The sequence below is a fragment of the Panthera onca genome, chromosome D3 (assembly GCF_046562875.1).
Source record: "Panthera onca isolate mPanOnc1 chromosome D3, mPanOnc1 haplotype 2, whole genome shotgun sequence".
NCBI classification, from domain to species: Eukaryota; Metazoa; Chordata; class Mammalia; order Carnivora; family Felidae; genus Panthera; species Panthera onca.
This window is the reverse complement of record NC_138350.1, coordinates 92,516,925-92,541,766: the sequence shown is the minus strand read 5'-3', so window position 1 is coordinate 92,541,766 and position 24,842 is coordinate 92,516,925. Positions and strand designations below refer to the sequence as shown.

Below are 24,842 nucleotides of genomic sequence, written 5' to 3'. Positions count from 1 at the left end.
TACTCCCGCCAGAGCTCCGGGCGGTCTGCTGCACCAGGCAGGCAGAACACCCCAAACACCCGGCTTCCGAAAGAGGAGACACGGACGTACGCCCGTAAAAGGGTAAAAAGTTTCCTGTAAAGACAGAAGATCAAATACACGGTCTCCTTTCAGCACCTAGGTTTTCAAAGCCTGAGCCTGAATGGAAAACAAGAGGTACCAACAAGGTGCAGGAAGCTAGAAAGCACACGGGTGGGCGGTGAACAAGCAGGTCCAAGGAAGCAGGCGTCTACACCCAGCGGCAAGGAAACAGGAGAGCCGAGCTGCTGGAACCTCAGGGTCCCGGCGGGGCGGGGCTGACACCGCTGGGGCCTCCAAAGTGGGTCTGAGGAGAGGTAACCGTAGGAAGTGATCCAAGAAGTGATCGGAGAAACATCTGGATCCTCAGATTACCCCCTTCCCCCTACAGATCGAGGACACCTACCCTCTGGGGAGGGGAGTCAGCAGAGAAAGCAGAGGGGAGACTGTGCTGAAACTGAAGACTGAGTGAAGGAGAGCAAACGAGCGAGCCAGCCCGCCCGCCCTCCCGGCTGCCCAGGTAGGAATTCAAGGTTGAGAGGAGGGGAAAGGAAAGGAGGAGAAATCAGCAGCCAGCATTTACCCGATGCTGTCAGGCATCAGTCTAACGCACTTCACCCATATTCACTTAACTCCTAGTTTTAGACAATTAATACCGGAAATTTTTACTATAAAAAGCAAAGTAACTCAAATGTCCAAGACAAATGTGCTCTATCCACATAATGTGGTATTATTCAGCCTTAAGAAAAGGACATTGCGACGCGTGCTACAACATGAAGCTTCAAAACATTCTGCTCAGTGAAAGGAGCCACACCCAAAAGACCAGCCTCGAAGGACTCCAGACCCACAAGATGATCAGAGCAGTGGACTTCGCAGACAGAGGCACAGGAGGGTTCCGGGGGCTGGGGACGGCGGAGATTGTGTTCAAGGGCTGGAGAGCTTCAGTTTGGGGAGGGGGGGGGCAATGACTGGCTCCTTTCAAAGGGAGCGGCGCTGGAAAACAAAGGAGGTGTGGGGACCGGGAGACACAGCACAGGTCTCAGAAAGACCCGGAAGGGGCTGCAGAGCCCTGAGGGCCCTGGACTGGAGGGGGCAAGGCCAGGGAGGGACACTGCGGGCCAGGCAAGCCAAGGGGAGGGACTTCCACTTTAATTTTCGGAAGAAGATTTTCAACCTAGGAAAAAATTTTGTTTTCAAAAAGAACTTTTGAAAAGTGCAAATTAAAACAATTGAAAAAACTAATTCTTAACACTTAGCATTCCTAACAATCTTGGATAACCAGGCACTCGATGGCTGGTCGGTGTGAACAACTTCTCTGGAGAACTCTTTGTGAAAATGCATCGAAAGCCTTTTTGTGTGTGTGATGTGAGTAAACTTTAAATATCTGAAAACATGAAAAACGAATACAAGATTTATCTACAAAGATGACCATTACTGTGCTGTGCTGCTTAAAAGTACACCCAAGAAGCACGGGAAAACTTTAATATCGGTGATTAAGCCTGGTTAAACACATCCGGAAGGCCGCTTGCTGAAGGTCAAGGGCACAGTGGGGAGAGGCAGCAGCACCTGCCGCCCCACCCCCCACCCCCAGCCTCACCAAGCAGCAAAGCAGCAAGCACAGAACATCCCCACAACAAGGGACTGGTCACTTGAGATACTCAGGCAAAAGCCCAGGTCATCTGTGAAGCAGCAGGCCTAAAACAGGGCCAGTAGGTTTCCTCCGAAAAATTCCTTGTTTTCTTATTTTCTGCATAAGATCCCTTCTTTTAAAACAGTCGACTAGAAAATGAATATTTATACATAATGCAATTAGAATTCAAAACGCCACTTAAATATATTATAATATAGTATACAAAATGAGATTTTTCGTCTTTTTCATTAGGTTCCTTCCGCGATTGTGTTGCATTTTAGCAAAAGTCACAATCTTATCAAGTTTAATGCTAGAAAAGTAGTACAATGAGTCTGAAAGATAATGGATATAAGCAACATCATGTTTAGTAACCTCCACTTCAGAAATGGAGCCTTTGAACTGGCAAGCAATTTATTCCATTTCCAAAGCAATTTTCCTATTGTATTGAAAATTTTACCTCAGTATTTAAAAACAATAAGACGATGAATAATGGATTTTTTCAGAGACAGGATAAGCAGAAAATCTTAAGTGTCTTTGTTGCCTAGTGTCATACACACTTAATTGGTTTGTCACTCAAGAAAAATCAACGTTTCCAGCAATTAAGTATAATTCTGGAAACATATTTTTAAAACGAGTAAAAACAAAGTGAACAAAGACGACAGAACAGATGATACCAAACCCACGAGGACTGCCACACTAAGAGGTGGAGACAGCTATCTGAGCTGCTGCCAAAGGTTTACAAAAATTAGGAACTTTCAACAAAACACTCAAGGGCTGGAAGGCACGTAATTTGCATGAATCTAAGGAAAAGGAAAAGTAGGTCAATACAATAACTAGCTTAAACTCACATTAAGCATCTAACAGCCTTATTGTTTCCATTTTGATGAGAAACATTTCTGAGAAGCCAACTGCTAGTAAAGGGAGAAACCATTAAAATACGCCTATGCTGAAACCTTCTGGAAGAAAAATAGACACTGCCCCCTCTGCCTACATGTTAATAAAGTAGGAAAAACAAAGCAGCAAAGGGCTATAAAGAAACGTCTTTTTCCTTCATCAAATACAACTTCCAAGTTCAAGTGTCACTGATGAGTCATTAATATGCAGCAAAAGTGTATGAAGTACTGAGAAATTGGGACTTTTCCAGTCTTCCCTTCCTACACTAGCGGAGGAGGTAAACAGTGGAATAGTTTAAAAAAAAAAAAAAAAAAAAAAAAAGGAAAGGAACAGTGCCCAAGAAGCAAGCCGTGACCTCGGCAACAGAACAAGCAAGGACAAGGGCCCGCTGGTCCCTCAAGCCAAGAGACGCCCCTCACGTGAACTACACACACAGTTACCTCGGAGCTACCGATCCCTCTTCCAAGATGTTCTATAAGAGACCGAATACCAACTTCTTGACGTAAGAAATTACACAGATGCTATACATAAATTGAAACAAACTTCTAAATTAGAGTTAATGCTACAATACCCAATATTAAGCAAATGCCAATCTAGAAATTTAAAGATAAGTGGGCCAGTTGGCTCAGGACACATACTCAGTCCCCTCCAACTGTGACCTTCACAATCATCAACTCTCATCTTCATGCTAATACTGTCAACTGCAGAAAATTCAACCGAAATATTCCTGTCCTGGCAGATTTAAAGAACTTCATAAACTTGGTGAGCTACAGACCCTTAAGAATGTGTATGTGTCTGATCCAAGGAGGCCTGGGCACTTTGACAAATGCTATCTTAAGAGTCATTCTATACTTCAAAAAACCTTTTCAGTTGTAAATTGTCACAGAAAAGGAGAAGTTTCATCTTTACAACTCGTAAGATATTTTTTAGATCATCATCACAGTTGTAAAATTTGTAAGATTCAGAGAAAACTGTGTATAGACACTCAGAATGGGAAAACTAGCATTAAAAAAATTTGTGTTGCCTCTATCAAGAAACATGCTAATATTTTAGAGATAATCAGACAATAGCCATCTGTTCTCAGCATGAATCTCTTTTCAAACACTAAAGTTTAACTATTATAATACTGCAAATGGCTCTAGGCAGGGCCAAAAGCCACACTGCAAAGAGAAGCAAGGAAAGGGTATTAACAGACATGGATAAACAAAATAATGTCCAATGTTATTCATTCTTCATTCAACTGTAAAGGTAAGGTGAATAACACAGGTACCATTTAAGAGACAGAAATACAAATATCAAATTAACAAATTTAAAAGTTACCTTACTTTTACCCAACTACACACAACACAAGAAGGAATAGATGCTTCACATTAGTTTACCAAAAAAATGATCTTAATAAGTGATCGCATTCCTAGTGAACTGTTGAATACTACATGTGGGAGACAGCATTTCATTCACCTACTAACATACTGAAAAGACAAAACAAAACAAAAACAACCAGGAACATCCTCACACATGTTAAACCACACTCAAAGCACATCTAATTTTTCCCCTTGAAATTTTCATAAAATATAAACCTCAGGATGAAAAATTCTATACAAGTTTTAACGATTTGCCATCACTATATTTCAAGTATATTGTGTCCTAAACTGGTCTGATTATAACGAAATAAAAGTTATTTCACTCCAAAGAAAACCTGAGAACTTTTAAAATACTTTAGTACAATTCCTTATACATTGTGAGCACAAAATTATATTTTTATATGGTCAGAGAAAGAGGCTTTTAAAGCTCACAAAGCAAGAAAAGCCTGTATCAAAGCTGTTTTTCTTTTTTTTTTTTTTTAATTGTTTTTATTAGTTTTATTTTTGAGAGAGACAGAGAGACAGAGAGAGGCAGAGAGAGACAGAGCACGAGTCGGGGAGGGGCAGAGAGAGAAGGAGACACAGAATCCGGACCAGGCTCCAGGCTCTGAGCTGTCAGCACAGAGCCGGATGCAGGGCCCAAACCCACGAACCGTGAGATCATGACCTGAGCTGAAGTCTAATGCTCAACCGACCGAGCCACCCGGGCGCCCCCCAAAGCTGTTTTTCTAACAACTAATTAGCTTTCTATTGCCTATGTGGAGGAAAAAAAACCTCATAATATTAACTTTTGTTCTTGGAAATGTAAGACTGCATTTACACTTTTCATTTTTAAACTATTTTTTAGATTTTATTATTTAATCTAAAATTTATATCATTTTTAGATTGTACTATTTAATCTAAAATTTATATTATAGATCATATAATTTTTTAGCTGCATTCTAATACGCAGCACACATATTTCCCAAAACAGAAATACTAGACAAACCTTAAACTATCTACCAATTCTGAAGTATGAAATTAGTGATTTGTTATATATTAGGTCAAAAGTACACTTAAAAACGGTTAGTTTTGTTAAATATAGTTTGCTGCAATAACAAAATCTATAGCAGGGTGCCTGGCTAGCTCAGTAGGAGTGTGGGACTCTTGATCTCAGGATCGTTGAGTTTGAGCCCCAAATGAAATGTAGAGATTACTTAAATAAAACTTACCAAAAAAAAGAAGAGAGAAGAAAGAAAATCTAGAGATGAAGTGGGATGGCAGCTACAGCGTGCCAGGTTTCTTTCCGAGGTGACAAAAATGCTCAACACTGACTGCAGTGATGGCTGACTTATCTGTGAATACACTAAAACACAGAATTTTACCCTTTTTTAAGTTTATTTTGAGAGAGAAAGGGCACACACACCTTCCGGGGAGGGGCAAAGAGAGAGAGGAGAGAGTCCCAAGCAGGCTCCGCAATGTCGGCACAGAGCCCAACATGGGGCTCAGTCCCACGAACCGTGAGATCATGACCTGAGCCAAAACCAAGAGTCGGACGCTTAACCGACTGAGCTACCCAGGCGCCCCTGAATTTTACGCTTGAAGTGGGAGACCTGTATGGTATGTGAACTGTATCTGAAAAGCTATTAATGAATGAAAAATAAGTAAGAATGACTTTAAAATACAAGGAGGAAAGACAAAAACAAAAACAAAAAACAAAGGAAAATTACTCCTTCCTTTCAGTTCCAGAGCAAGACTGAGCAGAGCCCTTCCCAACTCCCCAACAGACATAGCTACAAGCTGGAGATGACACACACAGACAGGTGAGGGGGAGGAGGAGGCAGACCAGGAGGGACCTCACACCCCAGGAGCAACACAGCGGGAGCTCCCAATGCTGTGTACAAGACAGTCAGCAGCCAGAAACAATCTCAGGCACAGACCTAAGACATCCCCAAGAAAAGCCTGGTCCCTCCTGCCCATCTCTCCCACTGTCACAGCACATGACAGGACAAGCTGGAACCCAGAGGTAAAGGACCCTCAGGAGACACTGGAGGAGGCCACAAGGTGTAATAAACAGGCACTCCTCCCCTCCCCAGACAAGGAGACATCAGCAGAGCCCAGTGGGACGCCTCAGACCCCACCCATCTCTGCCCAGAGGTAAAGGGACACCCGGTTTTCACCCCATGAGGCAGCTGTAAGGCAACATGGCCTCATCCCACCTCCCCGCCCCTCAGTCCTGGGGTCAGAGGAGGCCTAATAGAACAGAAGATCCAGAGCCTCATAGCATAATACCCAAAATGTCTAGGATACAATCAAAAAACACTCATACTGGGGGGTCTGGGGGGCTCAATTGGTTAGGCGTCTAACTTTGGCTCAGGTCACGATCCCACAGTTCGTGGGTTCAATCCCCGCGTCAGGGTCTGTGCTGACAACTCAGAGCCTGGAGCCTGCTTCCGATTCTGTGCCTCCCTCTCTCTCTGCCCCTCCCCGACTCTTGCTCTGTCTCCCTCTAATAAATAAATAAATTAAAAACAAAAAACAAAAAACCATACTTGATGCAAATGAAAACCAACAGCTATTTCAGCAAAGGATACCAACATGAAGAAGAATCAAATGGAAATTCTGAAACTACACATACAGTAACAGAGATCTAAAACTCTAACGGATAGGGTTCAGGAGCAGAATGGAAGAGACAAAGGAAAAACCAATGAACTTTCTTTAAGTGAACAACAAAAACCACCCAATGTAAGCAGAAAATGGACTTAAAACAAAAGAGCAGAAAACTCAGGACCATATGAGACAAGAAAAGATCTCCAAAGTTGTCTCCAGAGAGAGTATCAGAAGACACGAAAGAGGGTGGGGCTCAACAGTACACAAAAAATGGCTGAAAACTTCTAACTTGACCAAAGATATAAACACGCAGATTCAATATGCTATGTGAACTCCAAACGATATAGACCCGAAGAAATCTATGCAAAGACCCATAATGGTGAAACTACTGAAAAATCAAGACAAGAAAAAAGCTTGACAGCAGTAAGAAGTGACGTATTACCCACAGGAAAAGAAACATCCAAATGACATCGGATTTCTCATCAGAAATCATGGAGGCTGAAAAGAAGCAACATAACATTTTTCAAGTGCTAAAAAAAAATACAAAAAACCTGTCAACCCCAAATTGTATATCTGGTAAAATTACCCTTCACGAATGAAGGAGAAAGACCTCCTAAGATGAAAGAAAATTAAGAGAATTTGTTTCGAGCACACCTACATTAAAGACTAGCAAGGAATTCTTAAAACGGAAATAATAAAATAAATTCAGGAATTTCAGAAAATAAGAGAATAACAGAAATAGCAAAAACATGGGTCAATACAACAGGCATTCCTTCTTTTGATTCTTCTAAATTATGCTTGAGCAATAAAGCAAAAGTTAGAACACTGATGTGTGATTCTAGTTACACGAAAGGGAAATATTTACATACTCCTACGTATATAAAATTTATACGTCATTTTACCGCAGAGACGAGTAAAGGGATGTCGTGAGGTAAGGATTCTACACTTCACTAACACAGATAAAATATCAACCCCAGAACACTGTGATGAGTCACGTATGGGTAATGAAACACCAGAACTACCACCAAATAGTATCTATACAAAGAGATACAGTGAAAACCACCACAGGTAAATCAAAATGGAATTCTAAAAAATGTTCAAGTAACCCACAGGAAAACAGGAAAAAGAAAACAAAGAAACAAAAACACAGAAAACAAAAAGGAAAATGGCAGATATCAGCCCTAACTTATCAATCATGACAGTGAACATAAATGTTCTAAATACGTCAAGCGTAAGACAGACATGGGCAGCGTGGATAAGAAGTAGAATCCCACCATATGCTGACGACAAGAAACTCACCTCAAACGTAAGTAGGCTGGAAGTAAAATAATGGAAAATTATATGCCAAGCAAACATTAATCAAAAAAAAGCCTGGGGCATCCAGGTGGCTCAGTCAGTTACACATCCAACTTGGTTTCGGCTCAGGTCACGATCTCAAGGTCTGTGGGTTTAAGCCCCACATCGGGATCTGTGCGGACAGCTCAGAGCTTGCTTGGGATTCTCTGTCGTCTTCTCTCTCTGCCCCTCCCCTGCTCTCTCTCTCAAAATAAATACACAAACTTAAAAAAATTTTTTTTTCAAAGGAGGAAAAGTCTCCAATCAATAATCGAAAACTCCCACCCTAAGAAACAGGAATGAGATAAGAAAAATAAACCTAAAGCAATGAAAAGGAAGGAAAAAGTAAGACACAGATTAATGAAATAGAAAACTACAAAAAAATAAGTAAAATAAAAGATGGCTCTTGGAAAAGATCACATCTCTAGCAAGACTAACCCACAAAGAGGAGTGAAGCCCAAACCACCACCATCTGAATGAAACCACCTCAAAGCCAGCAAGAGAACATGGCCAACAACTCTGTACACACAAACACGGCGACTTTTCTGGAAGGGACCAATTCCTCAAAGGGCACAATCCCAACTCACCCAACGTGACACGGCTCACATGAACAGCCTAGAAACTGAGTCTGTAAATTGAAACACCCAGGAAAGCAATTTGCAGGCCCAGATGGTTTCACTGGGAAATTCTACCAAACGTCTAAAGAAGTCAACACCAAGTCTATACGATGTCTTCCAGAAAGTAGAAGAGAAGGGAACATTTCCCAACTCATAAGGCCAGGCGTCAGGGGTAAAATCTGACCGCCGCTGCACCCACATCTACCGGCAAGCGCAATCTGTGCCGTGAGGGGAGCAGGGGACCACAGGAGCCAGCAGGGCGTTTAATTCCATCCCGGCTGGGGTGGAGATACGCAAGGCCTCACAAGAAAGTAACTGCAGGTGCTGACAAAGTCAGGAAGGAACACAGGCACTGAAATATGGAGATTTCAACGCCAGCAGAAACAGCCGCAAGAGTCCGAAATAACTGCCTTGGGGGTGGGGGGTGAGGTAAGGAGAAGGGAGTAAGCAGAGCACAGAGCCACAGCACCTTCTTCTGGGCGTTTTGCCGCTTAGCTTTTCAACTGCACACACATTCCCGGGACAAAATGCAACCAAACTTCACAAAATAATGTAAAAGCACAACTTCCGGTTAAGACCCATCTCTCCCTGCTCCCCTACCAAGTCCACACATAAACCTTGGAAATAAAGCAAGAGCCAACCAAAGGAGTGCTCTGGAAGATGGTGAAAAGGCAGCAGTAAAGAGGAAGCGAGCTGGGCTGCTCTGGAACAGAGGACCGGAGAAACAACACAGGGGCAGGACGTCTTACACGCGCCCACCCGACAGAAGGAAGGACCTAGGCCTGGTGTTCCCTAACTCCCAACCAGGCAACAAAAGGCAGCCGAGGAGGGTCATTCCTCCCCTGGAGAGAGTCCACCACCAGCAGCAAGAGATCACCAAGTGCCTGTGGGAAATGGCCCTAAGACTCCCCTGTCCTATCAGGGGACACTGGTGCATCCGGGCAGCACCAGTTAGAGGAACCCTAGAGGCCTCAAAAGCCCTTCTGTGCCCACGGGCCTCAGGTTCCCCTCTCTCACCAGGACAACCAGGCAGCACCAACTGCAATCTCGCTTCAGAAGCAGCCAGTCCAGGAAGCCTGAATCCACCCCCCTCCTGTGCCACCAGAGACCAGAGCGGCGGGGGGCACCAGCAGGAAGGATCTGGCCTCAGGGGTGCTCAGACTCTTCTAACCAGAGGCCCCAGAACCGCCAGCAGGCACACACAGAACAGGTACAACCACAACCACCGCCCAGCCAACAAAGCCTCCTGGTCACAAGGCCTGACACTTCCTTCTCTTACAAACAGACACTGGGTCTGGGGAAATCCCTTCTTCCTCTCAGCAGCATAAGCAGAGAGGATAAGAGTCCCAGTAGGACCACATAAAGCAAGGACACCAAAAATCACAGCACAAAATTAAACTGTCATTGGAATCACAGCCCATAAATGTAGGCCGGGACCTATAGGCTAAATCTAAACAGGCTGATCACCTGCTAAAGTAAAAGATACAACAGGACCCACGTATAACCAAACATTAACAGCCAGAATGTCCGGGATAAAATCAAAACCCATCAGTCATACGAGAACCAAAACACTCACAGTGGGACTTACAAAAGGCAACACACACCTAAGCCGAGGCTAGCTCAGATACTGGAATTAGGTGACCACCATTTTAAGCAGCATACAGAAAAACACTTCAACAATCAATTACGAGCTCTCTTGAAACAAATAGAAACTATAAAACTGAACAATACAACAGCGAAAGTACAACACTGCTGGATGGGATCAATAGAAGAGTGAAGACTACAGAGGACAGAATTGGGGAATTTGAGAACAAATCAATAGAATGCACACAATCTGAACACAGAAAAAAGAAACTGGGGGGAAAACAGCCCAGGGAATTACATAACACTAACAAATGTCCAACATTTGTATCATCTGAGTACCAGCAGGAGAGAGAGGAGATGGGGGAACCAAAGAGAGAGTACACGAGAAACCGACGGCTAGAAACTCCCTAACTTTGGTGAAACAAACCCCAACAGATTAAGAATGCTTAACTAAGTACCAACCAAGATAAACTCAAAGTCCACAAGACACGTCACAGTTGAACTTGTAAAAATGAGAGACAAATAAAAACTTGAATGCAGTCAGACACAAATAACACACTGGCCGTAGGGATCCCAATTCGAGTGGCAGTGAACTTCTGCAGAAGTCATGAAGGGTAGCCGGACATGTAACAAGAGTTTTCAAGTGGTGAGAAAAAACTGTCAACCAGGAATTCTATATCCAATAAATCTACCGTTCAGGAATGAAGGGTTAGTGAAAACGTTCTAAGATGAAAGACGTTTCAAGATTGGCTATACCAAGTTTCTCAAATAGAATGGATTGGGGGAAAAAAGAGAATCCTGGAACACCAGGAAGGAAATGAGCAAAATAGCATGAATAATAACAGAATGACCAAAAACATGGGTACATACAATGAACTATCCTTATAATCCTGAGTTTTATAAATTGTATTTGATGATTTAAACAAAAAGTGTAGGGGCACCTGGGTGGCTCAGTCGGTTAAGCATCTGACCGGCTCAGATCATGATCTCGCAGTCCGTGAGTTCGAGCCCTGCGTCACGCTCTGTGCTGACAGAGGAGCCTGTTTCAGATTCTGTGTCTCCCTCTCTCTCTGACCCTCCCCCGTTCATGCTGTCTCTCCCTGTCTCAAAAATAAATAAACGTTAAAAAAATATATATAAAAAAAAATAAACAAAAAGTGTAACACCTTCTGATATGAGTTAAAGTGGGGTGAGGGGGGGTGGAAATGGGTAAAGGGACCAAAATGCAAGCAAGGTTTACACACTTCACTCCATGGAGTAAAATCCTAATACCAACATACCATGGTGATAAATCCCTGTGTATGTATACTGCAATACCCAACAGAGCGAACACAATAACATACAAGGACCCACACTCAAAAATACTGGGGAGATATCCAAGAAAAGCTCAAGTAACCTAAAGGAGGGCAAGAAGAGAAACAGAAGGGGAATGAGAATCAGGAGAAACAGAAAACAGACAATAAAATAGCACCTGAGCTCTAAGGTAGCAATTAACTTAAAGGTAAAGGGTTTAAATACAACAATCCAAAGACAGAGACTGAGAGTGCTTAGTGGCAGACCACGATCCAACAAAGAATTTGAAACTCACTTCAAATTCAACTTAGGTTGAAAGCGAACACGATGCAAACATTAAACCACAATATGGCAGAAGTAAATTTCAGAGCAAAGAAAATTACCAGAGACAAAGAATATGTTGTAATAAAAGAAACAATCCACCAGAAGACGAAGGGATCTTAAATATCTACGTACCAAAAACGGAGATGCAAACCATGATGGAAATCGATTGTGAAATAAGCAGGATATTTCCAAATAATGATCTTCTACAACCGACCACTTGGAGAATTACTAATGCGATTACTCTCATAGGTAATATGAGGGAGGAAAGGAGAAATGGTACAAACACCAGACACAGGCACCTTACAGCCCTGTAACTCTCGGCAGTCTTGTAAGAGCCAGTGTCCCCGCTTTTACATCCCAGGAAATGGGGGTTCCGTTTAAGTAAGATCAAACAGCAAGTAAGTCAATGAACCAAGATTCAATTCAGCTCTGTAACATTATAATACACGTTCTTCGACTGTATGTCATAGCCTTTCAAACAGCCTGCAACAAAAACTACCTTAAAACTAGAATCCTGAAGCAACTGGATATTGAAATATGCAGTTTTCTTCCTCTTATGTATTAAAAGTTAATTGCTTCTAAAATTCCTCAGGAATAAAATTTCCATTTACTGTAGAGAACAGTATTTCTTCTTTCCACTTCTTTTTCTAATAACTCTACCATTTATTAAATGCAGTGTTCTTCTCTTTAGGTAAGAAATAAATATGAGCTAAAACCAACTAGGGTATGAGACCTCCATTGTAAAATGAAAGGTGGGGAGGTTTTCAGTCTAGCCTAAACTGTGGTCCCCATTAACCAACTTAGCCTTCCGAACTTCCGTTTCCCATTGCTACAAGCAAAAATTCTTGTCAACAAAAAATACTTTGTAAACCCATGATTAAGTAAAAAGTGTAGTCTGCAAATAAAACGAAACGTCCCACATTTGTGAGAATAGTGCTTGCCCGTGAAGGTACATATTTGTGACGCTAAGAACAAGGTACAGGAGTCACGTCCACAATCTCTCCAGTAACGCCCGGAGGTTCGAACACCGGAGCGTCCGCGTGACTTCCCGCCGGCGCAGCTGAGAGCGCAGCAACGGCAAGGGGGGGGGGGGACTCGTCTCCGTCTGCGATGGGCGCCAGGGCACCCGGGGTCGGGACAGAGGGCCTGACAGCGCATCCCGGAGCCCCCACACACACACCGGGTGGCCGCCCTCCCAGAGTCCCGGCGTGCCGGAGTCGGAAGCACTGTGCGCGGCCTGCGGGTGCGCGGACAGACCGGCTGGGGAGTCGGGGACCGGCCGCACCTGCAGGGGGACCCCACCCGGGCAGGGAGCGGGAGGGGGGAGGGCGGGGGAGCGCCACGGCGAGCGGGAGGTCCGCCCCGTCGTTACCTGCTGGGCCACTCGGCCCCCGACCCGGGCCCCGCCGCGCTGTAGTAGGCCGCGCGTTTGCGGTGGGCCGCGGCCGCCGCGCTGCGCACCGGGTACAGAGGGATCTGGTCCGCCATGCTCCGGCCGCCACCTTCCCGCCCCTCCCCGGCCCCACCTCAACTCGCTGCCTCTCCCCGCCCTCTGCGCTCAGCTCCAACCCGGCCGAGGCACCGCCCGCTCGTCTCTCCCCGCCCCCAGCGCGACGGGGCCCGATAGCGTCACCGCGCGTCGGGGCCGGATGACGACGGCGTGCGGCGAAGGCAGGGGGCGGCGGCGCCCGGAGGTCCGGGCGCGCGTCCCGGCCTGATGACGTCACCGCGCGGCGCGGGAGCGAGCGGAGGCGGTGGCGCCCCGAGACTCCGCCCCCCCCCCCCCCTCCCCGCGCGCCGTGTCCGTTGGCGTCACCGCGCGACCGGCGCGCCAGCGGAGGCAGCGTGGCCCCCGCGGCCCCGCCCCGAGCGCTGGGCGCGTGCGCACACGCCGCGGGGCGGGGGCTGGGCTTCCGGCCCCGGGGCCGCGGCGCCGCGGTGTCGTATCCCGGCCGCCTCGCTCGGGTGTGACCCGCGCCTCCGCACAGGGACTTCCCGGGATCCCTTGTTCCCGGGGATTTCGTTATTCCCTCACATCGCCTCCAAGCAGCAATCTTGACAGCTAGGTCCGGAGAGACGTCTACTTCGCTACCTTGCTCTTGAAGGTTGTCAGTCTTGAGAGCTTGGAAATTTGCTCCGAACTCTTTCCATGCTTTACAGTCGAGTTTTCTTCTGGCCACATACATGGCTACATTTCTAAAGTAGAGTTGACCCTGGGGTAACACGGGTTACGTGTGCTTCCTCCCCGCCCTCGTAAGTTTTGACCCAAGAACTCGACCGCCAGGAGCCTGCTGTTGACCAACAATATTAACCCGTATTTTGTATGTTGTATGTATAACATACTGTGTTCGTATAATAAAAATCTAGCGAAAAGATGTTATGCAGGAAATCATAACAGAAAATACATTTGCAACAATGTGCGTGTATTGGGAAAATCCCCGTACAAACCCATGTTACTCAAGGAGCAACCGTATGTTGGCGAGTAGATCTTACATTCCAAGACCAAGATGCTAAAGGCCCGGTAGTGATGAAGTCCTCACCCGCCCCCAGTGGTGGCCGGTCCCTTAATGCGCCGCCGTGAGAGTCTGTGTGGAGAGCTCCTCCTGGGGTCGCCTCTGCAGGGGATGCCGCCTCGTTAGAGTCACGGTGGCCCCGCTCCTTACAGGGGCGCAGCCCCCTGCGGGACAACAGCCTCTCCCAGCGCCCCACAGCCCAGCCAGTCTTCTGGGAAGTTCCCGCAGCTGCTTGCTGGCCCCCTTCAGCCCACCGAGGCCTGTGAAATGCACCTGCCAGCACCCGCCGACCAGCCGGAAAGGCTCCTCCCGCTCCAGAGTCCCACCTTCTTAGGATGCTGGCCAGTCAGCGTTTCCTCTCTTTACCTGATAAAACTTCATCTCCTAACACCCTGAACTCCTGGTAAAATAAGAGTGACACCAGAAGGGCTACCTTGCCGCAGGTTTGTGACTCAACAGCCTTTATTAATTTTGTCTTGGAGCTGGTTTTGTCTTTAACATTTGAGGCATTTATTTCAATGACTTTTTTATTGTGAAGATTTCTCATCGGTCCTTTGTCCTACCCATCTATTCTTTCATTTGTGCCTGTTTTGTTTCTTACTTTAAATTATCTGAGGAGGGGCGCCTGGGTGGCCCAGTCTGTTGAGCATCCAACATCAGCTCAGGTCATGATCTCCAGGTTCGTGGGTTCGAGCCCCGTGTCGGGCTCTGTGCGGATAGCTCAGAGCCTGGAGCCTGCTTCAGATTCTGTGTCTCCCTCTCTTTCTGCCCCCCCCCCCCACACAAAAATAAACATATATTTTTTTTAATGTTTAATTCTAAGGAGAAAAAATGTTTTGATTGTTGATTTATTAACTGTCTTTTTTACACTGGATTTCTTCACACGTCTTGGAATTTAGGTTTGCGGGCACAGTGTAAGTGGGCCGGGGACACTGGCTCTTCCCCACTGCCCTCCACCTCCTCACTCCTCCCTGGTTAGCAGCCTTCCTGCTGCTTCCACTGTCGGCCCAGAACTGGGGCCCACGTGGCATGTGAAGGTTCTCGGCTATTGGGACAACATCAGATCTAGGGTCTGCAGGCAGTGGGATTCCTTCTGGGTCTTCCCGTCTTCATGCTCCTAAGCCCCCACCCTGTTCAGAAGCCCTGGGCAGCTGTGGGCATCAGCCGTTGGTTGCTTGTTGTTTGTTGCTTGCTCAGCTTCCTACTCCTTGTAGGAGGCCTGGCCGGCTCCGGGGGCGAGCCCATCCCCCACTCCGGGGCCACCTTCCAGGCCCAGAAGCCGGCCCGCTGGGCCCACTTTGACCTGGTGCTGGTCCGGTAACATTGGTGTCTTCAGGCCCTGCTGTGTCTTCTTGTTTTCTAATTCCATAATTTATAAATCCGTTACGACTATGTATAGGAAGCACTGTGTCCAATATAAACTTCTAGATTCTAGGCTCATCTTGACTAAGTATTTTCATGTATTACTTTCTCAACTTAAAAACCTATTTGTTAAAAAGTCACTATTCTAAGTAGGTGCTCCAACTTTCTGGTTCCAGTTTGCTACTCAGCAGCTTTTTCTGTAGCTTGAATACAGGCTACTTTGTGGACACCACTCTCAAAGGATGCGGTGACCTAATTGCAAAATGAACTGTACTCATTCTTTCCCTTACTCAGACTCACTGTCAGCAGCAGCTGACAGTGCTACACCAGGTGCTCAGACACCCTGCACAGCTGACAGGGTCACACCGGCCAGACACCCACACTTGAGTTCACATATTAACACCAGGTCCTGGAATTTTTCCTTCTGTGGCAACTTTGAGACAGATCCCCTGGCTCTCCTCCTTCGTGAACTCCACCTCTCCCGGATATGTCTCTTGTCACAGCCTGCCCACTTTAAAATAAAACCCCTCGAGTCTTTTTTCCAAATCCTCACCTCCCCTGCCTCCCTTTCTGCAGTACTCGTTTAGTTTAGTTTAGCCAAGATTGTTCATTCCCATTTTGTGGAGCGAGGGACAGGTATGTGGGGATACAAATATAACTAAGGCGGTGTCTGCCCTGCAGGAGGCTCCTCCTGGGCAGGAGACACACGTGCAAACTGCCGGTTGTCGTTTGGGACCCGGTGGAACCTTCGCCGTGACGCAAGCCTACGGGTCTGTTAGGGTCTCAGCAGGAGCCGGGCGGCCGCTGCAGCATTCGGCGAGAGAGTTTGGTTGAGGGACTGTACGGTGTGGATGGGAATACAGCACCAACGTGGTTGGCCGGACTCCCTGTGACAGGTCGAGTGGAAGCCTTCATCGCCCCCAGGCTCCAAGAGACGGAAGAGATAGAACGTTCCTGGAGCCCGACCCCCCAAAGGGGCTGAGGCTGGAGGGCGGGGGTCAGCGCGCTGCTCACAGGCAAAATCTACCTGTCGCCTGTTTAGTAAAGAAAGCTTGTTGGGACACAACCGCACTGCTTTGTCTACATAGTATCTATCTGTGGATTCTTTCAAGCCACAACAGCAGAGTTGAGGAGGCCCTACAAAGGTCATATGACCGCAAAGCCTATTTCCTATGTGGCGCTTTGCAGGGAAGTTTGCCAACCCCTGTGACGGGGGGCCGCGGCCTTGCCAATACCTGCGGGCGGGGTGGGGGGCGAGCACCGATGCTGTAGGCCACAGGTGCTTCCACGGGGCGGGACTTCCCTGCAGTGATCGCTGAAGTCCAAGGAAAGAAGGTGCAGGAGCAAGTTAACGGGGGGAGGGGAGGGCAGAGAGTATCTCGTTAATCTCAGGATTAACAGGAAGGCACAGATGGGGGCACGCGGCTGACACAGCCAGTGGAACTCGCGACTCTTGATGTCAGGGTCGTGAGTTGGAGCCCCACGTTGAATGTAGAGATTACTTCCATAAATCAGATTTTTTTTAAAGTTTAAAAAAAAGAACAGGTGGAAGAAAAAGCAAACGGATAAGACAGTAGAGTCACACTCGAGTGTCAGTTTCGGTGCCTCAAGCATAAGCAGACTCGACACCCCAGGAAAAACTCAAATTGCCAGACTGGGCTGAAACCCAACCCAGCCACATGCCTGAGGTCTAAGAGGCCTCACACCAAATGTAAAGTCACAGACAAGTTGAAAATAAAAGGATAGAAGATACAGACCGTGCCAGTGATCACTGGCCACAATCACTCCCTCAAAAGGAGAGCTCCATTAACGTCCCCCCACTGCCACAGACCAGGACCCCGAGGCACAGGACGGTTAAGGGCCTGCCCCGGGTCACAGGGCACTGCTAGCACAGTCAGAACTCGAACCCAGGCTCCGAAGACCATGTCGTTAGCATCTGAACCAAAGTTGCCAGCTGAGCTTTAGAAAGAGAACGTGACAGGGGCGCCTGGGGGGCTCCGTCGGTTAAGGGTCTGACTTCAGCTCAGGTCATGATCTCACGGTCCGTGGGTTCGAGCCCCACGTCAGGCTCTGTGCTGACAGATCGGAGCCTGGAGCCGGCTTCGGATTCTGTCTCCCTCTCTCTCCGCCCCGACCCCGCTCACGCTGTCTCTCTTTCTCAAAAATAAATAAAAAAGAAAAGAAAGAAAGAAAGAAAAAGAAAGAGACAGCTTGTACCCAGAAATAAGGAGACAGGAGGCTGGCCCGTCATTTCCAGTCACATGGGGGCACAGGGAGCCCGAACTCTAGGAGAGTGCACTTTGTTCAACTCACTGCTCACTGGTGTTCAGAGACCTCAGCTGAGGCGATGACATGTTAACCCGAAGATTTTGCCAGCAGAGAAGCAAACCGTTTCTGTCAAGGAGGAAAAGATAACCCCAAAGGATATTTTGTCCTTCAGGATATCAACCACTTTTGGCATCTAACTCCGCGACCTCATCCTGACATCCAGGAATTCTAGGTCCCGGAAGACTCTCCGAGGCTGTCCCGGGGTCTTAGCCGTTGTATCTTCCCTCACCATCCTCTCAATTCGCAAGCTGATGAAGTGTGGGCACGTGTTCCTCATGCGTGTACAGGAGGGGGCCTCCCCCCTTTGGTAACTGTACTGTGGTGTGTGCCACGGTGCACGGTCAAGGTGAAAAGGAGAGCCCTGTGCGGGAAATTCGCACCCACAAGCTCTGCCTCGCCCCCCGTGTGGGGGCGAGTGGAGACGCACCGCCAGGGCTGGAGGTGCTGGTGCAGCGGGGGGCCGGACCCCCGTGTTCCCCAGAGCTACAGACGCAGTCGGGTCCTTTGGCAGCTGGAGAAACGAAGATCGCTGTCCGCTGCACGGTCCGTGGGGCCAAGGTGGGCGAAATCCCGGAGAAGGACCCGAAGGTGCGGGACTGTGAGTTGAGAAAAAATACCTTCTCCCAGCCTGGAAACGTTGGCTTTGGGTCCATGAGCACATCGGTCCGGGGAGCAAATATGACCCTGGCATTGGTGTCTGTGGCCTGACTTCTCTGTGGCGCCAGGTTCCAGCCCCAGGACAAGCTGCACTGGGGCCAAACGCAGAGTAAGCAAAGAGGAGGCCGCGTGCTGGTGCCGGATGTGTGGCAGAATTGTCCCTCCTAGCAAATCGACTCCCAGTCCTATCCAAAAGGCCAATAAAGGGGCGCCTGGGTGGCTCAGTCCGTTAAGCGTCCGACTTCGGCTCAGGTCATGATCTCACGGTCCGTGAGTTCAAGCCCCGCATCGGGCTCTGTGCTGACAGCTCAGAGCCTGGAGCCTGCTTCGGATTCTGTGTCTCCCTCTGTCTCTGACCCTCCCCCGTTCATGCTCTGTCTCTCTCTGTCTCAAAAATAAACAAACATTAGAAAAAATTTAAAAAAAAACAAAAGGCCAATAAAAACTTTTCAGTGGAATGTTCAAAAACAACATATGCGCTAGCAAAAAAGAAAGAGTTTCAAATGTCACAGAAGAGCCTCGGTATGCATTTTTTTAAGATCGATGATGACGGGGCTTATCATATTGTGGAATTGAAACGTCATTCAATGCAATACTTTTTAAAACGTGACGTCCCAGTTCCATTTGTCAGTGTAGATGCAACATGCCAGGAACGAGTCATCTGTAAGTATTCACTGTAACTCAGTGGAGACGTGCAGTGTCGATACACAACCCGTGAAGGGATACATACTTTCCCAAACTCCTCTCAGGGTGTCAACGAGCCAGAAGTTTGAAGACTGCTATTGTAACGCACAATACTTAAAAAAAAAAAAAAAAAAAAAAACTACCCTGAAAGATGAAACTCATGGGAAGCCATCTTTAAAGGCGTCATCACAGGCCAACTTTAGCGCCCACTACTTCTCCCTAGGCTTTCTTCCGCCCACCCAGAAGTGCGTCCTCTCCCAACAGCCGAGGCAGGAAAGTGCGAGGCTTTGCACAAAGCCACCTTGCTCCCACCTCTCCACCACCCGTCTCAATTCAGAACCGCCCAACACGGACCAAAGTGTGAGATTTCCCACACCACGTTGCTCCCTTGAAAACACGTACCAGGGGAGGCGTTAGCCACCCTCCTAAGGGGAGATGACTTGACTGCTTAGAAAAGGAGGAAAACGTAACTACAGGTTCGTTTCTGTGCATTCATTTACCACACGAGGGGCTCGCGTCAATTACAGCGAGCTCGTCGTTTAAAAATATGTATTTTGTGCAGAATTTATTCCAGCATTTCATCCTCTGAAAGAAGGTGACCATGGGGACGGGGGTGTGTGTGAGCGCGTGTGCAAGAGTGTGGGTGGCTCTGCCGCTCCCGTCGTGCCCGGAAAGCCGGGGCTGGAGCAGAGCTTCCTGTCAAGGCTCGCGCCCAGGTGCGTTTAGACCGATGGATCTAGAAAAGTCCTAGTTTCCTCTAAACCGTGCATTCAATTGCCATTTTGTACTGAACCGTCCGCATCTCAGCTGTCCCGTTAAAGGGAAAGTGTAATTAACAGCTTCTCGTGGATAGTCTCCAAGGGCTGCACACAGAACAGAAACCCCAGAAGCGAACTGCGCCCTTCAGAGCCCCGTTACGGGTGGTTGGGGGTTGGGATCCAAACCGCCCGCCCGCATCAACGGCTGTGGGGCCAACAAGGTCTTTCCACCTTTACGTCCAGCACGTGCGAATCTCTTCCCAGACACGATACCGCCATCTGAGTAATGACAGACCCGGGAGGGGTCTTCACAGAGTTCTGGAAGAAGTCACTCTTGTACCGAAGCCTCATCTTGTCTCTACCACGTCAGGCGGGTGGAGCCAGTCACTTCAGACCCTTACCGGGATGCTATTTGGACCAGCCGGCCCCCTGCTGACCGCGGGAGCCCGCAGATACGGCACAGGACGCTTTCCCTTTTTAGTGTATTTTTAACTAAAAGTCTATCATTGGAGGGCAGTGGAAACACCATTTCCCTGAGCGTCAGGGGTCCCTCACGGTGAGCCCGCACCTCTGGACATACTCCACGCCGGTGCCGTGCAGCCGCCTCTCCCGCCACGGGACGCAAGTGCAGTGTCCCGACCACACTTGTGCTGTGGTTTCTGTACTGTCACTGGCAGTTGGTACCTCTTGACCCGCCCCCCAACCCCCACCAACCCTGCCAGCAGCCACACGTTGTCCTCTGTATTTAAGCGTCTGGTGGTCCACCACCGTCTCCGTTGCCCGGCCTGCTCCGGGCGGCCCTGGCCGTCCTGACCCACTGTGTGCTCACGGTCCCCCCTCGCCCACCAGGGACGTTGACCGCTGGGTGGAGAGAGCCATCTGACAAGCCGGCTTGTAGCAGGGCGTCTGGCGGGGGTTATCAAGTGTCAAGGCTCTGGCCCGGACGAGGCTGCCCTCCTGGCCACCACGAGGCTGCCGTGGGTCCCTGTCCCCTCCCCTGCTGAGGATGCCGTGCTTCTCAGCCCTCTGTCATCTCACCACCTGGCGCCTGTCAAGGGACCCCCGCCACTTGGCTCAGTGTGGGCACGGACGTCACAACAAACGCTTTGGAATGAGTGGCCCTCCCACGTGGTTCTGGGATGCTGTGGTCATAACGTCACAGACGACTTATTCTCCTTCGTGATGGGAGGTCTCCACCATTCTCCAGCAGTTCTCACGTGGGGACAAGTGTCTTCCTGTGACACCAGGGCGTGAGGGCGTGCGGATCCTGAAGACGCACTGAGGGCCGCACTTCTCGCCCTTCCTGGCTGAATCTCTGGGTCAGACGGGCCTCGGGTTTCATAAGATGTCAGTAACCGTGGAAAAGGCACCTGCGACTCCTGTGAAGATGAGAGTGCCTTGTGAGACAGCCCGGCTCAGAACTGAAGGCGTCTCTCATCTGTAACTGCCTGCCCCCCACTCCACACTCACTGATTACCCAGGAGCGCAGAGGTAGCAATTATTTATAATAACTTTATTAGCTATAATTTGCATCGACCTTCTGAAAGGATCGCGTGCGCTTCTGAGAGCTGTGTATTAAATGCAAGCACCCATCCTTGACCCTGCCCCGTCGTCTCGGTGCACAGCAGTGTCCCTTTCTTCCCAGGAAGGACAGGTACAATTTGTCACCGCACAAATTATACGTACTTGCTGTTGACATTCTTTTGTCAGACAAATTACTTGTACTTATTATGCTGAAGGCAGTTTCCACGAACATCTCACATTATGAAAGTCTGGGTTTAGGCTGAGACGGAGAGGGTTATCTTTCGACCGTGGACACAGAGATGCAGGTCCTGACAACACGTGTCTGTGACTCTCCTGGGAGAAAAGCTGGCATTTTTGGCGCCCAATGCTTGCAGCTCTGGGCCTCCACTTGGCCACCACCGCATGTGGCGGCACCGGTCCCATGAGGCACACAGATGCCCCTCTCCACGTCCACGAGGGACAGAGTGGGGGCTGGAAGGGCAGGAAGCCACGTCCAAGTGTCACTTCTGGCAATTTCTAGCACTTACCAGAAGCTTCACAGAATGTGCTGCTGGCATTGCAAACCAGCCTCTGAAAGTCACACACTGCCGATGACAAAGAGGGCAAAGTTTGAGGAAAGACCCCAGAAAGCACTTGTTAATGTTTTTCTTTAAAAAAAAAAATAAAGAAAAGGAAAAATAAATTAAAAAAAAAAAAGAAAGGAAAGTTTCCCCTCTCTCTTTGCCCCTCTCCTGCTCACACTCTGTTTCTCTCTTTCAAAAATATAAAGAAAAAGAATAAACAAAACAAAATAAAAAAAGGAAAGTTTCCTTCCCTCATGAGAATATTGTGCTCAGACCGAACGGTGAGGTGGTTGAGGACACAGGTTAGCAACGAGTCCTTGGCCCCTGGTGTCACTGCTCCCGGAGCGTGCTGACTGGCCTTGCCAAGTCTGGCCACCTCCCCTGCTTGGAGGGACCAGCGGCATCTGCCCGCCAAGCTCTCAGGACAAGTCAGTGACATTAAACATTTAACCATTTAGCTTAGTGCCTGGTACAAAGTCAGCAATTTTAAGGTGGGGCTGCTATTATATTTTTATAATTACCAAAGAGCAAAAATGTGCCCCCCCCCAAAAAAAAAAAAAACTGTCATTAGAAAATGTGGCGTTGGCCTACCGTGCAGATATTTAGGACGTTACTAAAGTTCAAAGTAGAGCTGGCTTTTGCTGAGCCAACCGCACGGGGTGCTATGGGAAGACCCAAAGAACTCCCCTCCACCTCTCCCTCCGAGAGGGAGCAAGTCGGGGCAGCCACACGGCCTCCTGGACCGGCCCTCAGCACTCAGGTGGGCCCAGTGGCAGCTGGACCAGGGCTTCTGTGCTCTGCAGGATGACAGAAATACACACACACAAGCAGAGACAAGTAACGGTCCGGACAGGCGGTATTCTTTTAATTCAGTGGCCTACTTGGTACCATAACAGTTTGGGTTCAACAAACCTGGAAATGTTTTCAGTGAGATGTTAGACGGAATTTCTTTTTAAAAAAAGACTCTTTGGGGTGCCTGGGTGGCTCACTCAGTTAAGCGTCCGACTTCGGCTCAGGTCATGATCTCGCGGTTCGTGGGTTTGATCCCCGCGTCGGGCTCTGTGCGGACAGCTTGGAGCCTGGAGCCCGCTTCAGATTCTGTGTCTCCCTCTCTCTCCGCCCCTCCCCCACTCATGCTCTGTCTCTCTCTCTCTCTCTCTCTCTCCCTCTCTCTCAAAAATAAACAAACATAAATAACTTTTTCAAACAGGATGAATGACAAGTTGGTATATTTCTATACAACTGGGTTAGATGTGGCATGGGTGGATTTCGAGACAGAGTTGCAGCATAAGAAATGCATAAGGAACAGTGGAAGTGTGTTACTGAGGAGGTTACTGGCCATAGTATAACAATGTTTCATGTGGATGATAAACTGTGGGGAATTTCTGATATTAGTTTCCCCAGTGAGATTAGGAAGCACAGGAGAAGCAGGGATAACTGTTGCCTTAGATGATCCACTGGAGGAACTCAACAGGCCTGAGAAGCCGAGTGATAATCGTGATAATCACATAGCACACATTAAAGATTGCTGAGTAAGTCAATGGCAAATGAAAATTGTAAGCTGGTCAGAACAGGTGATTTTCTGGGTTTTGTTTCCTTGGACTTTATTCTGTATGTAATAAAAGAGACAGACTGTCTTTGAAATGAGACCAGTGCAGCAAGTTCCACGGAGGACAGCCCGTTAGTAGGGTCCCGTACGGGGGACTTGAAAGAAGACACGAGCAGCCTCTGGACGATGAGGACTGAGGACATGTCCAGTGATGCTTGACTGTTGAGATGACACAACCCGACTGAGACTCTAAGGTGCTCCGAGGACGAGCGAGGCAGTGACCCCTGGGCCACCACTCGGACGGTGTGGAGACTTGACAAGGTGGTCAGTGAGCATCACACGGGCACAGAAATGCTGGGGATGTGGTAGTGACAAGAAGACCCTAGCTTGGGCATCTTGACCAGTTCTTTTTCCTTTTTTTTAAATCTTTATTTATTTTTGAAAGAGAGAGACAGAGCATGAACGGGGCAGGGGAAGACAGAGAGGGAGACCCAGCATCCGAAGCAGGCTCCAGGCTCCGAGCCGTCAGCACAGAGCCCGATGCGGGGCTCAGACCCACGAACCGTGAGATCAGGACCTGAGCCGAGGTCGGATGCCTAACCGACTGAGTCCCCCAGGAGCCCCAGTATCTTGCCCAGTTCTAATGGGGCTTCTTTTCCCCACTAGAAAAACGTGTTCATTCTGGGTGTACAGCTGTTGAACTCACGATGAAATATAACCTTTCTCAGACCACATGCCGTGTGATCCCACTTATGTGAAACATCCAGAATTAGTAAATCTACGGAGACAGCCAGCAGATTAGTGGTTGCCTGGGGCTGGGGGTGGCTGGGGTGAGCGGTGGGGCTGCTACGGGTCTTTTTCGGGGGGTGAAGAGAATCTTCCAGAATTAGGTTGTGCTGATGGCCATGTGACGGAGTCCGCTGAAGCCACTGGACATACCATCCACACGTCGAATTCTCCAGAATATAATTTGTACCTCGGTGAGGATGTGAAACAAACCTTCCTTCTGTCTAACATCTGCAGGGCTCTGACTCACTCTGACGTCACCATTTACTGTGGATCCAAGCAACCGGCTTAGTATTTGGTCCCATTTCCATGCCGGTTTGTTTGCAGCTGGGCGAGTTTACACGGGACGACACGAAACGCTCCCATTAGTTGTGCACAAGAGTGCAAGGCACGGTCTCCTCGATGTCAGAATGCAGAGACGTTTAACTGGCTTT

At 48.2% G+C, this 24,842-nt stretch overlaps 1 protein-coding gene across 7 annotated transcripts in view; it reads right to left on the bottom strand.

The window, feature by feature from the left end:
* ATP9B (ATPase phospholipid transporting 9B) overlaps positions 1-13,209 on the bottom strand; it is a 254,753-nt gene extending 241,544 nt beyond the window's left edge. For 6 of the 7 annotated variants that reach the window (XM_060611868.3, XM_078435112.2, XM_078435111.2 and 3 more), the window contains exon 1: positions 13,057-13,208. In XM_060611868.3, coding sequence (XP_060467851.1) covers positions 13,057-13,172 — 116 coding nt within the window. In that variant the 5' untranslated portion in view covers positions 13,173-13,208. Of the gene's footprint in view, positions 1-13,056 lie in introns of all 7 variants that reach the window. The other variant, XM_060611871.3, reaches the window with a different exon arrangement.
* Between the last annotated feature and the right edge of the window lie 11,633 nt (positions 13,210-24,842).